This window comes from Aphidius gifuensis, linkage group LG5 (genome assembly GCF_014905175.1).
Source record: "Aphidius gifuensis isolate YNYX2018 linkage group LG5, ASM1490517v1, whole genome shotgun sequence".
NCBI lineage: Eukaryota > Metazoa > Arthropoda > Insecta > Hymenoptera > Braconidae > Aphidius > Aphidius gifuensis.
The window spans coordinates 7,954,713-7,971,354 of record NC_057792.1 but is presented as its reverse complement, the minus strand read 5'-3'; the positions used below and the strand labels follow the sequence as shown (position 1 = coordinate 7,971,354).

Below are 16,642 nucleotides of genomic sequence, written 5' to 3'. Positions count from 1 at the left end.
ACAATTCAGGGCTTTTTTCACCACCACGGCGCTTGTGAAGCTTTTGTATGTAAAATCTATATAAAAAATTTTTACAAGCGCCATCAGCGGTAAAAAGCCCTAAATTATAAAATTTGTTCTGTGAAACTGGTGGTGCTGAATACGGGTGCTGTGAATTGGACTGCTGATACCCCAAAAATCGTCAAATTACCCATCACTGCTACCGACTGCTACCGACATATAAAATATAAATATTAAATTTACAGTGCCTATTTACCGGTTACGTACACATTATTATTGCATGTGTTTTTCTTTAAAAAAAGTGTCATTTTTTCTTAAAATTTTCAGTTACACTTATATTGAAAGTTTAAAACCTATTAAACCAGTAATGGAATTTCGAAATAATAAAAAAATACACAATCAATATGCATAAAACTTGTCGCAGTTAATACATGTTAATATTCAACTATTTGAGTGCAATTTAAAATAAAAAATAATGAAAATGATAAAGTTAATTCGCCGATATTTTAAATGGCTTGTTATCATCGGAATGGTGTCACTGATATCAATGATTTTAATAACTTATTTTATGATCGATGATAAATTATTGAAAGGTTTAAAAAGTTCAAAAGTTACTGTCGAAAATGATAACCCAATAAAACTGGAAAACCGTATATCAAAACTTGAAAATGATGTTAATCATAATAAAAAAGTGCTGAATGAGATACAAGAAATATTATTTCACAAAAATTGATTGATACAAACAAAAAATGCACCCTTAAATAAATTATTTTATCAAAATAATGTTAATAAAAATTTAACCTGTAATCATAATTCCCTTAAAATTCCAAATGTTGATATACAAATGTTAGACTTGTATCGACAATTAGACTTTGACAATCCAGATGGTGGTGTTTGGAAGCAAGGTTGGCCAATAACATATGATGAAAAGCAATGGAATACAACAAGAAAACTGAATGTTTTTGTTGTACCACATTCACATAATGATCCAGGCTGGTTAGAGACATTTGAAAAATATTATGAACATAAAACACAAAGAATATTGAGTAATATGGTTACCAAATTATCTTATGACAAAAGACGTAAATTTATTTGGGCAGAAATATCATTTTTTAAACTTTGGTGGGATGATCAATCATCAGATACAAAAAAATTGGTAAAACGGCTTATTGTTGATGGGCAATTAGAAATTGTTGGTGGTGGTTGGGTAATGCCAGACGAAGCTGTCTCTCACTGGTCAGCGCAACTTACTCAATTGACACAAGGCCATCAATGGCTTAAAGAAAATCTCGATTACATACCAATGTCAAGCTGGGCTATTGATCCTTTTGGTCTGTCTCCGACTATGCCATATTTACTTAAAAATTCTGGTGTTGAAAATTTAATTATTCAACGTGTTCATTATAGTGTAAAAAAATATCTAGCCAAAGGTAAAAATCTTGAGTTTAAATGGCGACAATTGTGGGATCATAATGGCTCGACTGAGTTATTAACCCATGTTATGCCATTTTATAGTTATGATGTGCCTCATACATGTGGTCCGGATCCAAAAATTTGTTGTCAATTTGATTTTTTCAGATTACCAAAATTTGGATTATCATGTCCTTGGCGGGTTAATCCACAAGTTATAACTGATAAAAATGTTGCAAAACGCGCTGAGCTTTTACTTGATCAGTATAGAAAAAAATCACAATTATTTAAGTCAAATGTTGTTCTTGCACCACTTGGTGATGATTTTCGTTACAGTCAAAGTACTGAATGGGATGAACAATATGATAATTATCAACGTTTATTTGATTATATGAATAACAACGATAATCTACATGTTAAAATACAATTTGGTACATTAACTGATTATTTTAATGCAATGAAGAATGAATTGAAAGATAAAGAATTACCAAAATTATCTGGTGATTTTTTTACGTATGCTGATCGGGATGATCATTATTGGAGTGGATATTACACATCAAGACCATATCATAAACAACTTGATCGTGTACTTTTAAGTACATTAAGAGCATCAGAAATACTTGCTGCAGTTGGTTGGGCAAATGGTTATCATAATTTAATAAAAAATAGTTTAGAAAAACGTTTAGTTGATGCTAGACAATTGCATGCACTTTTTCAGCATCACGATGGAGTAACTGGAACAGCTAAAGATCATGTTGTTATTGATTATGCAAAAAAAATGATAAAAGCACTTAATAATTCAAATCATGTATTACAAATAGCTGCTGCACATTTATTACAACATAACAAAAAACCATCACCAAGTTTTGGTCTTAATGAAGAATCAAAATATTTAATTATGGATGAAATGAGATCACATCATACAAGTATTGGAGAACGTCAAACAATTATATTTATTGATAATGCAACACCAGAAAAAATATTAATTTATAATTCATTACCACGAGAACGAAAAAAAGTTCAAAGTTTAATTATTTCGATGCCTTTTGTTAGAGTTACGGATAGAAATGGACAATCAATTGAATGTCAAATATCGCCTATATTTATTAGTTCAGCTACACTATCAGATTCAAAATATGAACTATCATTTTTAGCTAACGTACCTGGTTTTGGTATCACTACATATTTTATTTATCCCGTTCAAAGAAAAGCACTACCATCAACTTCTCATATTGCAAATATACAAATTTACAATACTGCAATACCACCAAATTCTGTACCAGCATTTGAACGAATTCAAATATTACCTCATACACAAGAATTTTCAATTGGCTATAAACCAGAATTAATAGCAACATTCAGTAAATCTGGATTTTTAAAATCTTTAAATATTGCCAACACAACATTTCCAGTTCATTTGGAATTTGTCAAGTATGGTACTGTTAGTGCGCCAAGACCACAAAGTGGTGCATATTTATTTTTACCAGATAAACCAAAACCAGATCCACTTTATACAACAAACGATTGGGCCATTCATGTTATAACTGGACCAATTTATTCAAAAGTTTATCTTGTACTTTCTCATGTACGACATACGTGTACATTATTTCATTCATCCGGTGCCGATGGTCTTGGTCTTCATATTATCAATGAAGTTGATATATCGAAAACAACAAATTTTGAATTAGCTATGAAATTTAATACAGATATTGTATCTAACGATGAATTTTTTACTGATTTAAATGGTTTAAATATGATTAGACGACAAAGATTTTCAAAATTACCAATACAGGCTAATTATTATCCACTACCAGCTGCAGGTTATATTGAAGACAAACGAGCTAGATTAACAATTTTAACAGGTCAACCTTTGGGTGCAGCATCGATGGGCTCTGGTCAATTCGAAGTAAGTTGTAATTTATATTCACCTCGTAATTATTGATCAATGACAACACAGGTCGAGTAATCGTTTTTATTATTCAAATATTTAACAAATTGTTTATTTCAGATAATGCAAGATCGTCGACTTATGCAAGATGATGAGCGTGGTCTTGAGCAAGGTGTCACTGATAATTTGAACACAAAACATAAATTTATAGTAATTTTGGAGAAAAAAAAAATGTCATGTAAATCATCAGTACCAAATAACCCAGCAGGAATGTTATCAGTTGGTGGACATCTTGCTGCAGAAGAATTGCTTCATCCAACAATTGTTATGCACCCTCATGAGTCATCTTCAATAGATTTAAATCCATATTTTTCACCACTATACACTGATCTCCCAATTGACATTAGTGTAATAAGTTTTCGTGTTTTTCCACTGCCAGATACAACTGACAAAGGTATCGGTGTAGTGCTACATCGACAACCATTAGATACATGCTTGGGAGAAGAATCAACATTTAAACGTTTTAATATTAGTTCAACTGGTGAAATTAATCTTGCAAAGTTTATCAATATTAGTGAACATTGGACTATTTCCGAAACATCACTTACTTTTAACAGTGTTGGGTCAACTTTAAAATCACCAATTATTCAATTATGCCCAAATCAACTTTTATCTGTTTTATTTCATCAAACACAGTCTTAGATTTTATTCTTAACAACTTAGTATTTTTTTTTTATAGTCAAAAAAACATTTATGACCGAATTTCATTTTCATGATGGATTATTTATAAATTATGATAAAAATATTGACTCCTAGTCTTCCATCCATGAAAAATTTATTCTATTTATGTGTTATCTAAATATTTATTTTAGGCAAAAAAATTAATGTTATATGATTATTGTCAACGCATTTTTGAACTTTTGAATGAAATGAGCTGTGTTTAAAAATGAGTATTTTAGTTTTCGAATTTAATCTAATTTATTCATATAGGTATATAAGTACTGCACAATAAATTTAATAAATTTATAAAAATAAAGTTATAACTTTTTCTGTATTTTTATTGATATTTTCTCGCATCTAAGTCCAAATAACGACCAACCAGTAGTCTAACAGAAACTTAATACTTATTCATGTACTTATTCTACATAAAACTACGGGTAGTCCTGATGACACAGTCTACTAGTAGAATCCGTCATATTTCTTACCGATTCTTATAGTTTATAATAATTATAATAACAACTTTGAAGTATTTTTTATAAAAAAGATATTTAACTAATTTTTTATTATATTAATCTGAATTATATAATACTTGTTCATTATCATTAGTAGCATCATCATCATCTTCATCACCACCAGCCTCAAGATCAAAAATACTACTTTCTACATCTGATAATACATCAGATTGAAGATCATTATCATCAAGGCTGTTATCATTGGTAACATCAGGAATTGATTGTTCATCCGAAGTATTCTATAAAAAAAATATTGAAAATAATAATTTAAATAAAGTATAAAGAATACAAAATATTATTGATACACAAAAATTAACTCAACGAACCTGTGATAGAATTTGTTCTCCATCCAAATTTTTATTAATAAGATTTCCCATCCAAAAAGCTGGTGAACTATGATTTGCAACAAGCATAGCTTTAATTTGATACAGCAATTGTTCAACAATCAGTTTTGCTGCTGGTACGAGATTAGTTAATGAGATATCTTTTTTTTCTGTTGCATGACAGCAAACAGCATTCAAAAATTTTGTTCCAGCTATAATATTGATAAAAAGTACATATAAATTAAACTATAAGCAAAAAATCAAATAATTAAAATAAGTTGGATCGAAAAATTTTTACCTTGTATCAATTTGGTTATTTTTGTAATTTCTTCTGGTTGATATCGAAGTATTTTTTCAAGTACTGGAATTCCACAGTTGATAAATTGCTTCAAAAATATTGGCATACAACGCAAATAAACTCTCAAAACACTTTTTGTTGGTATTTTTCGACATATTAACATTAGCAGTTTTAAATTTTTGCCAGCTTGATGCCATACTTGAACTTTTTGTCCTTCACTGTTAGATAAAAAAAAAAAACGAAAATTTTTTAAATATGCTATACCTTCTATAAATAATTAATTTAATTTATTAATAAATATTACGTGTTTGTAGCTGAAAGAGCAAGTCTAATTCCACTGATCAAACCATCAAATAATGTACGGAAAAAATGGTGAAAATTGACACGACTAATTGTCCTCATAGTTTCCAAATTACTACGTGGTCTTTCCAGATTTTCCACTTCTTCAGGTAAGTTTTCAAGAACATTTGTAATGCGGTCCAAACGGAACTCTTCATAATCCATCCAATTTTTAAGTAAACCTGTGACAGATGAATTGAATACTGGTCCAACGTGTTGATCATCTGTCCATTCGAGACACAAAAATCCATATGCCATTTTAGATTGTCTTTCACGGTTTCTATCAGCAAATATTTTTGAATGTTTCATTAATTCTTTGCACAAGTTAACCAAGCTATAAGCAAGTGATATATGGGTAACAATATCTGATAGTGATTCAAAATATGTATATGAAGCTGATATTGTTTCACGTTTTGATTGAAGATTAATATTCGATCGATCACATTGTTCAGCAAGTGTTTTAAGTGCTGTTTTAAGTATTTCATTATTTGATGGTACATCAAATCCTTTCCAAGCAAGTATTTTACTAAGCAATTCGAATAAAAGTTTTATTGTTTGTTTGCAATCTTCTTTACTTTCTGGTTCATCACGAATTTCTTGAACAAGGTATTTCAATTGGGAACATATTTTTGGAAGTAATTTAACAAGATCATCAACAAAATGTCTTGTTGCCATTGTTTCATCAGCTAACATTGATAATAATTCTTTAACTAAAAAACAAACATGACTTGTTTTCAAGCCATTATCAATATCAGTCTCAAGAAGATGTGCAACTGATGCATCAAGACGACGAAAATACATAGTATTTTTATACACAATAATGAACCCATTTCCCAAAACTCCCATTCAGACGAATCATTAGAATCATTTTTAGTTTTATTTTTAATACTGTTATCTTTATTTATTGATGAATTTTTATCTGCTGATTTTTTGACTTTTACTACTTTTTTCTAAACGAATAAATGGTGGTGGTGGTATTTTTGTAAAATAGCATGGTGGTGGTTTATAGCGATTATCTAGTATTGACAATGCTATATATAGTTCACCTTGTAAATGCATAAGATTATCAAGTCGTTGAATAACTTGACGTTTTATTATTGGATCATCCTTTATGACAAAAGCATTTATTAATTCACGATACCAATTTATACAGTAAAAATCATATCTAATGTTCTTGGTTCTGGTGTTTCAAGATCTTTTGGCATTAAAATTGCACATGACATTAATTCGTCAAGATTACCAGGAATTTTTTTAAAACATATTTTAATTAGACGAAATAAAGCTGGCACAATTGCACCATATTTTGTTTCACCAAAAAGTACATAATAATTAAATTGTGAATTAAGTTCAAATTTTGGTACCAAATCACCACGATAATCGTCTTTATGACTAAGACAAGTTTCAGCAAATTTATTTTCAAATGATTTTACTATCGTTGTTAAAAAACGATGATCAATTTGTATACTTTCATTTGCAATAATTTCACTAATATTATCATAAAAAAGTCCTTGTGCACGTGGACAATCTTGTACTGCAAGAACAACCTCGTTAAATAATTTTTTTGCTGATGATAGTGAATCACGATTTTGTGCTGAATGTTTTATTGCCATGACAGCACCAGCAACACCTTTACATACAATAAAACTATCAGCACTTGCTAACTGTTTGTGAAATAGCATCATCAAATCTTCTTCCAATGCATTCGATGTTGAATTTGAATCAATACATAATGCATATAAAATATCGTTCAATGTTGCAACTTCATCAAGATCAAGTTGATCAATTTTATCAATAAGTATTCTTAAATGATTACAATGATTTTGTAGATAACGTTTTTCATCATCTGCGACAGTCATTGCTTGAAATATAGCCAATGCATTTTTTGCTGTTTGATCATTATTTCCCATAAGTAATATTATTTTTCCAATTATTTCTTGTTGTATATGAAGAATTTTAGAATGTATTTTAAATTGTTGACGTATCCAATCATCAGCAAATTTAACAAGTGTTGTATCACCAGATTTTAATAGTGTACTACTTTCATTTAAAGCAGTTGTTTGTAAATCTCTTGCAACTTCTTTAAAACCATCATAAAAGTCATTAAGTAAACTTGCTCTGTAATAACCACATTTAATTTGTTTTTTGAGTATATTTTCACCTTTTTTTTTAAATGTGGTTGAACAATTACATAGTAAAAGTAAAAGTATAAAATCTATTGATGTTGGTCCTTGTTCATATGTATCAAGTAATATAGTAACTACTGCATTCGATAACTTTTTTGATAAACGCATATTTAATTTCAAAGCTTGAACAATCAACATTTGACTGGTATAGTATTCTTCACAATTTTCACCATCCAAAGGTTTAATATCCAACTGACGAATGACCTTCAATACTTTTTGAAAAGTTTCAATACTTGAACAATCAGCAATACAAAATTTTACCAGCTCTGACATATTTGAGACTGGGCAATTATTGCTATTAAGTATATTGAGAATATTTTGTCGTAATTCTTCATGGTATTCAGTTCCCAATGATAAATTACCGATACAGTTTATAACTCCATTTGTTAATTCTTTATTTTCTTCCATAAGTCGGCATAGTATCTCAGCAATCGTTTGGTGATATGGATCAGTAACAATGTCTGGTAAGGCGACAATTAATTCTTGTTGAAACCAAATTGGACTCGCTTCCAACAATTCTTCAAGTTTTGTAGTTAATAGTTCAGGTTCATGGATTATTTCCAAAAATCTAAACTGCTGAAGAAGAAGACGAGTCCATTGAACTTCATCCATTGAATTACTATTCAAAAAAATTATTATTGAATAATACAACAATTAATAATAAATTAATAAATGAATGAATAATATAATATTACTTACGCAATTAAAACAGAATCAACTAATTTTGTGAGTAAACTTTCCATTATTTCGGTTTGAAGAACTGGAACTTGAAGTAAAATTCTGACAACTGAGGAACCAGCTGATGAACCCAAAAGTCTTTGTTCACCAGTAACAATTGTTGGTTCCATTAATTTTCTAACATTGTTAACATCTTCCAAGTAAGTTTTCCAATCTGTGATAACTTGATTTTTTGGAATAACTCCAGAGCATATAATCTCTTGAACTTTTTTAACAGTTGTAAGTGAATCATTTTCTGTTAACAAATCAAAAATATTAATTGAATACAAACAAATAATAAAAATATAATAAATAAAAAAAGAAAAAGAAGCAAAAGTTAATTGTTACCAATTGAAAAAACTTGTTGATCATTTGAGTCAGAAATAGTTATTCCACACTTTCGAAAGAATGTTTCAAGATTAACGTAGTTATAGTCTTCATCATTTTCAATTTGATTTCTATTTTTTCGTTGTTTTTTCTGAACAGATGTTTGAGGAGACTCAGTTATACGTTTTTTGGTATGATTCAGACTACGTATTTTTTGGCTTTTTTTAATTAACGGTGGACTTGTTTCAACTTCAGATAGACTGTCTTCGTCATCATCTTTACTCGGTGTTTTTGTTGGTACAGGTGGTGATTTTTTTGATGATAATAAATTATTTGATCGTTTAGGTGATAATGTTGGGGATCGTTGTTTCTTTTTCTTGGGAGTGTTATCATTGCCAGAGTTCAGTTGACTATTTTCTTGATTTTGAGATTTCGATTGACTTTCGATCATACGAAGCCGCTGAGTATTTGATAATTTTTTTGACGAATTTTGTGATGCTTTTACAAACATATCCTCTTCTTCATCAGATGATTTGGATATTGTGGGTTTTTTAAACAAATTGCCATGCATCGCACGACGGCGAATGTTTCTTTTGTCCATTTTTATTTATTAAATATTTGATTTTTAATAACTTGAAGCACAATGGATATCTTTTTTGTTTTCAATAATCTTCACAGACATTACATATCAGTAAAAACTAAACAGACAGATTTGAGTTTATTTTGAGATTCCTAAACTTTCCGAACTGCCATGCAGCTGCATGCAACTTCGGAGGTAAATATGATGCCGGTATACAGCTGCTGTAACCAGCGTTGCCAACTCTAAAAACAGCAATATGGTATGAAGTAGGGGAAAATATGGTAAAATGGATACCATTATGGCAAAAAAGGAAATTTTAAATTTTTTATTGAAATAAATTAAATGAAACCATGCAATTAATTTTTTTTTTATATTATTTATTTATTTAGTCATATTTACTTATTTTTATTAATATAATTATTTATTAATAATGACATTTTTCATATTAATTTTTTTTAATTTTTATCATATGAATTTGAGTACTCTTTAATGTAAAATATATTTTTAATTAAAAAACAATATAGGTATATTGTTCAATTTTTTTTTTAATTAAAATATTTAGTTTGTATCAAACGAAACTCCCGATAACTCATCATCATCATCATTAATATAATTTTCTTTTTCTTCAACATTTGGTTTATCATATAAAGTACTTGTAGCCATACGTGAAAGCATTTCTTTGGATGGCTTAAATTTAATGCAATTTCAATTGAAAATAACATGTTGACTAGCTAATAATATTCCACGCATTGTTGGTACAGCTAATTTATTTCTTATTTTTGTTTTAGCCAAGTTAATTTTACTGAAAGTTCTCTAACTTAACAACTAAATTATGGTATATGGTAAAGTCGTTATGGTATGGTATGGAAGATCAAAATATGGTAAACATACCATAATTATGGTATGGTTGGCAACGCTGCCTGTAACTTGTAAGCACTAAGCAGTGCTGCACCCGTATTCAGAGGATGTTCTCATTAGGGCGTTTTTTTTCCGATGGTGGCGCTTGTGAAGCTTTTCTATGTAAAATCCATGGAGGTGTATAAGGGTGCGAACTCACGACACGCAAAAGTTTGCGTTTTATCATGGCTGCCGTAATTCTAAACATGGCGCCTCCGTGATTCAGGGTGCGAACTCACGACACGCGAAAGTTTGCGTTTTATCATGGCTGCCGTAATTCTAAACATGGCGCCTCCGTGATTTAATCCACCCGCTCGACAATGTCGAGCGGGTAAATTCACACGCGTGTTTAAATCACTAGAACTTACTATATATTACCAAAATATCACTGAAAAAATGTAGTTGTGTGTAATGTGTGTGTAGTGTATCTAGTGTTCAAAGCTTGGATCACGGAGGCGCCATGTTTAAAATTCCGGCAGCCATGTTGAGAATTATGGAAGCCATGATAAAACGCAAACTTTTGCGTGTCGTGAGTTCGCACCCTCAATCCACCCGCTCGACAATGTCACGGGTGACGGGTAAATTCACACGCGCGTTTAAATCAGTAGAAATTACTATATATTACCAAAATATCACTGAAAAGTGTAGTTGTGTGTAATGTGTGTGCAGTGTATCTAGTGTTCAAAGCTTGGATGACGGAGGCGCCATGTTTAAAATTCCGGCAGCCATGTTTAGAATTACGGCAGCCATGATAAAACGCAAACTTTTGCGTGTCGTGAGTTCACAAGCGCCGCCATCGGAAAAAAAAGCCCTAATGAGAACATCCTCTGAATACGGGTGCAGGCCGCAGGGGTTGGCATTGGGCCATTGGTAATGATGCCACTATGCCAGTGTACCATGGAGGTGTATCAAGGTGTATAGAACTCCATGGCATATATCTATATCAGTTTTATACACCATGTATCGTTAAGCGGTGTCTCCACTCTATTGGGAAACGCACAATTCACCACGACGTCTGGTGGTAAATTTCTGGAAACTACCTCTTCCAGTCATTCGTATGTGGTATACACAGTATATATGCTAAATTATTAAACAAATAATATTTTTACAAATAGTTTGAAATGTCTGGTACAAAATTTTCACCAAAACTGATTAAAAAAAAAAAAACAAGACTTTACGTTTCTGGGTGCAACAGTTATTCCAGAAGAAATAGAGATCTGAGTTTCTATGCATTTTCGAGGTTAGACAAACAACAACCTGTCAAAGTAAAATCACATTTTGATAATATATCAAGTGGCAAACACATGATACTCATCACTTGAATCAATTTTTACACCAATACTCGTAATATGTTCCGCATATATAATACGATTTTCTTCAAGGAAATTTCGTGAGGAATTCGTTTTTCGTGCCCATGAAAGTATATGCTCAATAGTTAATAACATTTTTTTAATAAACAATAAAATTCTATGATAATGGGATATACTTGACTGTACTTGACTCAAGAAGACTAGAAATACAGCAGTCTAATTCACAGGGCATTACAATTTAGGGCTTTTTTTCACATTTAGGGCACAATACAAACATACTCTGACAAACACTAATAGAGCATTATACACATGATGTTTGTCAGAGTATGTTTGTATTGTGCGCATTGTAAAAAAAAAGCGATACAAGTCGCGCACGTTACCGTGGTACTACTAGCGCCCCTCAATTATGCGGCGATCACATAGCGGAACGGTTTTCATATACAGGCGAGATAGGGAGTAAGTCCTCCTGTATTTCTAGTCTTCTTGACTTGACTGGAAGTCATTAGTTTCTTTTTTTGCCAACTGCTTACAGCGATTGGCCACGCCCACAGTGCGTTTCCCAATAGAAATGCTTGCAAGATCTTGCAGCAAGATTGAGCAAGATCTTTCATTACTAGATATTAGATAATTACTAGAATTTTGGTGGAAATCAGCCTTTAAAAGCCTTGCCAGAGTGAGTCAGTCCAGACTATCGCAGCCAATGGGACATGTTCCATTTTTATTTTTATGTGCAAGATCTTGCTGCAATCTCGATTCTCGAGATTTCTATAGCGTAGACACCCCATGTGTTTTATATGGGAAAAAATTAAAATAATAATAATAGTATTTTTTTTGTATGTAAAAGCCACTGAAATATAATAAAACTGGAAGCCGAACTTAGCGTCGCCGAGAGAGAGATTCAATGGATGGGCTTTTGTCCTTGTCGGTACAGTCACGTCAACTAAAGTTGGTTGAGACTGTACTGAAATATAATGTAACTTTTATATCGTGTAGTACTAGTTTGTTTTGACGTTGACTGTACAAGATTTAATGTGCGCATGCGTGAGTGAGAGGGAAAGCCATCCAATATATTGCTATCTCTAGTGACACTCCGTGCATTGGCTAGGCATAGGAGTTCACCTTCCAGTTTTATTATATTTCAGTGGTAAAAGCATACAGACTTTACCGGTAAAACAGAACAACTTGTGTTTCACCTCAATAAAAATTTTTTTTTCGCTCTGCAATATCGCCCTGTAATACTGACGAAATATTTATAGGAAAATGCTATTTCTTGTAGTGGCAGTACTGGCACATGACATTATTTTTTTAAGCTTCCAATTATTGGAAGAATTACCTAAATGACTGTTCAATTGTTATATCAAACTGAAATAAATAGAAAATAGACTTAGTGTACTTGCTTGTTATTGTCACATAGGTCGTACTAGACATTAGTAAAGTCTAGGATATTGCATGGAGAGTTTTATCACTTTTGTCGTTGTTTTTGTTTCTAGCTACTTGTCGGTATTACAGGGCGAAAGTGCAGAGCGAAAAAAATTTTTTTTTCGTTTTGCAATTTCGCCCTGTAATACCGGCCAAAATTTTATAGGAAAAAGCTGTTTCTTGTAGTGGCAGTACTGGCACATGACATTATTTTTTTTGGCTTCCAATTATTAGATGGATAACTGTTCAATGTTTATATCAAACTGAAATAAATAGAAAATTGACTGGTTGTGTTTGTTTGTTATTGTCACATCGGTCGTACCACACAATATCGTAATCTGTAAAGCCTGGAATATTGCATAGAGAAACTTATCACTTTTGTCGTTGTTTCTGTTTCTAGTTTTTAGTCGGTACTACAGGGCGAAATTGCAAAACGAAAAAAAAATTTTTATTAAAGGAATGCACCTACTCTATCATACAGTGCAATACAGTGTACAGTGTATGATACTGATGTATGATATACTATATACATATTTCAGTGGTGGCAACTCTGCACCCGTATTCACGGGGCAAAATTGTTCTCATTAGGGCTTTTTTTTTCCGCTGATGGCGCTTGACAAAATTTTTTTTATATAGATTTCATATAGAAAGGCTTCACAAACGCTACCATCGGAAAAAACGCCCTAATGAGAACATCCTCTGAATACGGGTGCTGCAGTCCAATTCACAGCACCCGTATTCAGGGCAAATTTTATACAATTTAGAGCTTTTGCCACTGATGGCGCTTATAAATTTTTTATATAGATTTACATATAAAGCTCCACGAGCGTCACCGGTGGATGAAAAAAGCCCTAAATTGTAATGCCCTGTGAATAGGGGTGCAGGGCATTACAACTTAGGGCTTTTTTTCACCACTCACGGCGCTTGTGAAGCTTTTGTATGTAAAATCTATATAAAAAAAATTTTTACAAGCGCCATCAGCGGCAAAAAAAGCCCTAAATTGTAAAAAATTTGCCCTGTGAATTGGACTGCTGACCATATATGTAATACTACTATATACGTGAGAAAGTAAAAATAGTATTGGTGAGTTGTCGAGTTAATCCGAACCCTCCCTACGCTCCCTACTCTTTCTCATTTTTTACTGCTCTGAAAAGAGAAGGACATATCGTCGACGCTCTTGCCTCCAGAAAAGCTCCACTTATTGGGAAGATAGGATGTTAGCAATATAGTAGTATTACATATATGCTGCTGACACGAATGATCAGGGATGGGCATGTATAAAACATGATGTTTTAAACCATGTTTAAAACTATGTTTAAAACATAGTTTAAAACATTCTTAGTTTTATCCATTTGTATAAAACATCTCTCTCTAGCGGTGAAACTTGGAACTATCATCAAAAGTAACCAAAATGAATTACAATCCCGGAAAATTTCTCAGGAATTGATGTGACATTGTGTGACATATTTAGCACAAGCAGTAGCTAAGGAAAAAATGTAGCTAAGAAAAGGATGTAGCTAAGGAATTGATGTTGCTTAAAACATAATTTGCTTACATTAATTCATAGCTACATCTTTTCCTTAGCTACTGCTTTTCCTTGGACATTTTTATTTTTTTAAAACGAATAACATGTATTTTATTTGTTAAATAAATAAATGACTCAGAACAAGCAGTAGCTAAGGAAAAGATGTAGCTAAAAAAAATTATATGGTCAAAATTTGAGTTACTGAGAGATCACGTGGGTTTTATCCGTTTTATCCTGTTTTAAACGTTTTATCCATGGATAATTGTAAACAACTCAAAAACTCACAATATGCCCATCCCTGCGAATGATCTTAAACGAATAACGATTGTAAACAATTGTAAATATTGATAAAATCATGCCAGAAATTTCAAATCGTAAATTGTTTTACAACACAATTTTTTGTCAAATATTTTCACCTAATGGCAAATTTCTTATTGCTGGAAGTCTTTATGGAGATGTATCAGTTTTTGAGTAAGTTAAAATACTTTAAATTGCTTTTTAATTTATTGTTTTGTTGTTCTACCAAAAAGTGAGGTTAGAATAAACAATAACTTGCTAAATTGATTTGATTCATAACAATAACATATTTTATTATCTTTAACAAGTCTTCTCAAGTCATTTGAACCAAACCAAATAGATAATTATGATTATCAAGCGCCAATATATAAATTCACTGCATATGTGAATCAGTGTGTCCAGAGTATGGTTACAACAGATGATTTTTTAATCACTGGAACTTCTGGAGAAATAACAGGATGGGACTGGAAAATTGTCAAGTCAAACAAAGCATCTAGGAAAAATATATCTTGGACCATACAAATACCAACTGACAAGTAAGTTTTCAAGTATTATCAGTCTACATATTGACTTTTTTATTAACAATTGAATTTTATTGATTAACTAACTATTATTAATAAATGTTTTCTTTTTTTTTAGGGACACTTCTGAAAAACCTGATGTCAATTCTATGGTATATTCAAAGGAAAAACATTTATTATACGCTGGATGTGGTGATAACAAAATCTATGTTATAAATTTGGATAATGGAAAAATTTTGAGATGTATGGAGAGTCATGAGAATTACATTCATTGTTTAGCCCAACTGTAAATATTTTTAATTAATATTTAAAGTTAAAATGTTTTTTAGTTTTAATTTAACAAAACTCTATTGACTTGTGAATGGAAATTTCAATTTTAACAATATTTTTTTATTTAATTTTCAGACGTGATCAATTGGCATCTGCAAGTGAGGATGGAACAGTAAAGTTTTGGGATTTACGTAATCTAGAGCACACAAGTACTCTTACTCCAAGTTTGAATGGCCAAATCAGTAGACCAAAGTTAGGTAAATGGATTGGTGCTGTTGATTTTACTGAAGACTGGCTGGTAAGAATTATCTGTAAAAAAAAAAAAAAAAAAAAAAAAACAATAATGTAAAATCAATTAAATTTCACGGATTAAAATAGAATAAAATATTTATTTAAATTCATACTTGATCTAAAATTAGATACAAGTGTCATGATTATTGTTTTTTTTTATATATATAAAAAAAAAACTTGAAATAATATTCAAAATCAATTTATTAAATTTAATAAAATGATTCCATATTACAGTTATGTGGTGGAGGTCCAAGTTTGTCTTTGTGGCACCTTCGAACGATGGAAACAGCAACGATCTTCGACCTTCCGGACGAGGGCATTCACGTAGCATCAATTCACGATGAACGTATAATAGCAGGGGGGTGTATGCCTGCAGTTTATCACCTCAATTATCAGGGTGAAGTACTAGCCAAGGTCCCTACGTCAAGTAAAACTGTATACAGCATTGTACATTGTGAAAAACCTCAAAAAATTCTCAGTATTTCTGGATCTAGTAACAACATTGACATTTGTACAAACTTTAATTACCGAGAATTTATTCTTAAGTTTGCATAGTTTATAAAGAATAAAAAATAAGTTAAAAACCATTATTCATAGTTTTAAAATAAATATCAATTATAAGTTTCAAATTTTTGTATATAGCATTGACTTTATTATTCAAAATATGAAATTATTTGTTGGTCACTTATCATCATCGTCATCATTTTATTTTTAAATGCTATTTTATTACTCATGAATATTATACTTGAAAGTTCATTTCACGTTTTTTATTTTTTTTTATTTTGATTTCACAATTTATCTGACTGTCCATAGTT

General features: G+C 31.1%; 3 protein-coding genes across 3 annotated transcripts; 2 read left to right on the top strand and 1 right to left on the bottom strand.

Moving 5' to 3' along the window:
- The first annotated feature begins 169 nt into the window (after window positions 1-169).
- Window positions 170-4,329, top strand: LOC122857485 (alpha-mannosidase 2-like). Its single transcript, XM_044159672.1, has 2 exons — window positions 170-3,316; window positions 3,419-4,329. The coding sequence occupies exons 1-2, from the start codon at window positions 845-847 to the stop codon at window positions 3,998-4,000; spliced, it is 3,054 nt and encodes a 1,017-aa protein (XP_044015607.1). The 5' UTR covers window positions 170-844; the 3' UTR covers window positions 4,001-4,329.
- Window positions 4,330-4,499: 170 nt separating this feature from the next.
- LOC122857484 (Fanconi anemia group D2 protein-like) lies at window positions 4,500-9,483 on the bottom strand. The gene is given in 9 exon segments (XM_044159671.1): window positions 4,500-4,769; window positions 4,857-5,065; window positions 5,152-5,369; window positions 5,456-6,305; window positions 6,308-6,385; window positions 6,435-6,650; window positions 6,653-8,292; window positions 8,373-8,646; window positions 8,739-9,483. Coding segments are annotated over 9 exon segments (4,248 nt in total). The 5' UTR covers window positions 9,319-9,483; the 3' UTR covers window positions 4,500-4,586.
- A 5,209-nt stretch (window positions 9,484-14,692) lies between these two features.
- Window positions 14,693-16,430, top strand: LOC122857483 (THO complex subunit 6-like). The gene is made up of 5 exons (XM_044159670.1): window positions 14,693-14,919; window positions 15,054-15,281; window positions 15,385-15,552; window positions 15,672-15,834; window positions 16,062-16,430. Exons 1-5 carry the CDS (start codon window positions 14,804-14,806, stop codon window positions 16,380-16,382), a joined length of 996 nt encoding a protein of 331 aa, XP_044015605.1. The 5' UTR covers window positions 14,693-14,803; the 3' UTR covers window positions 16,383-16,430.
- Window positions 16,431-16,642: the final 212 nt, after the last annotated feature.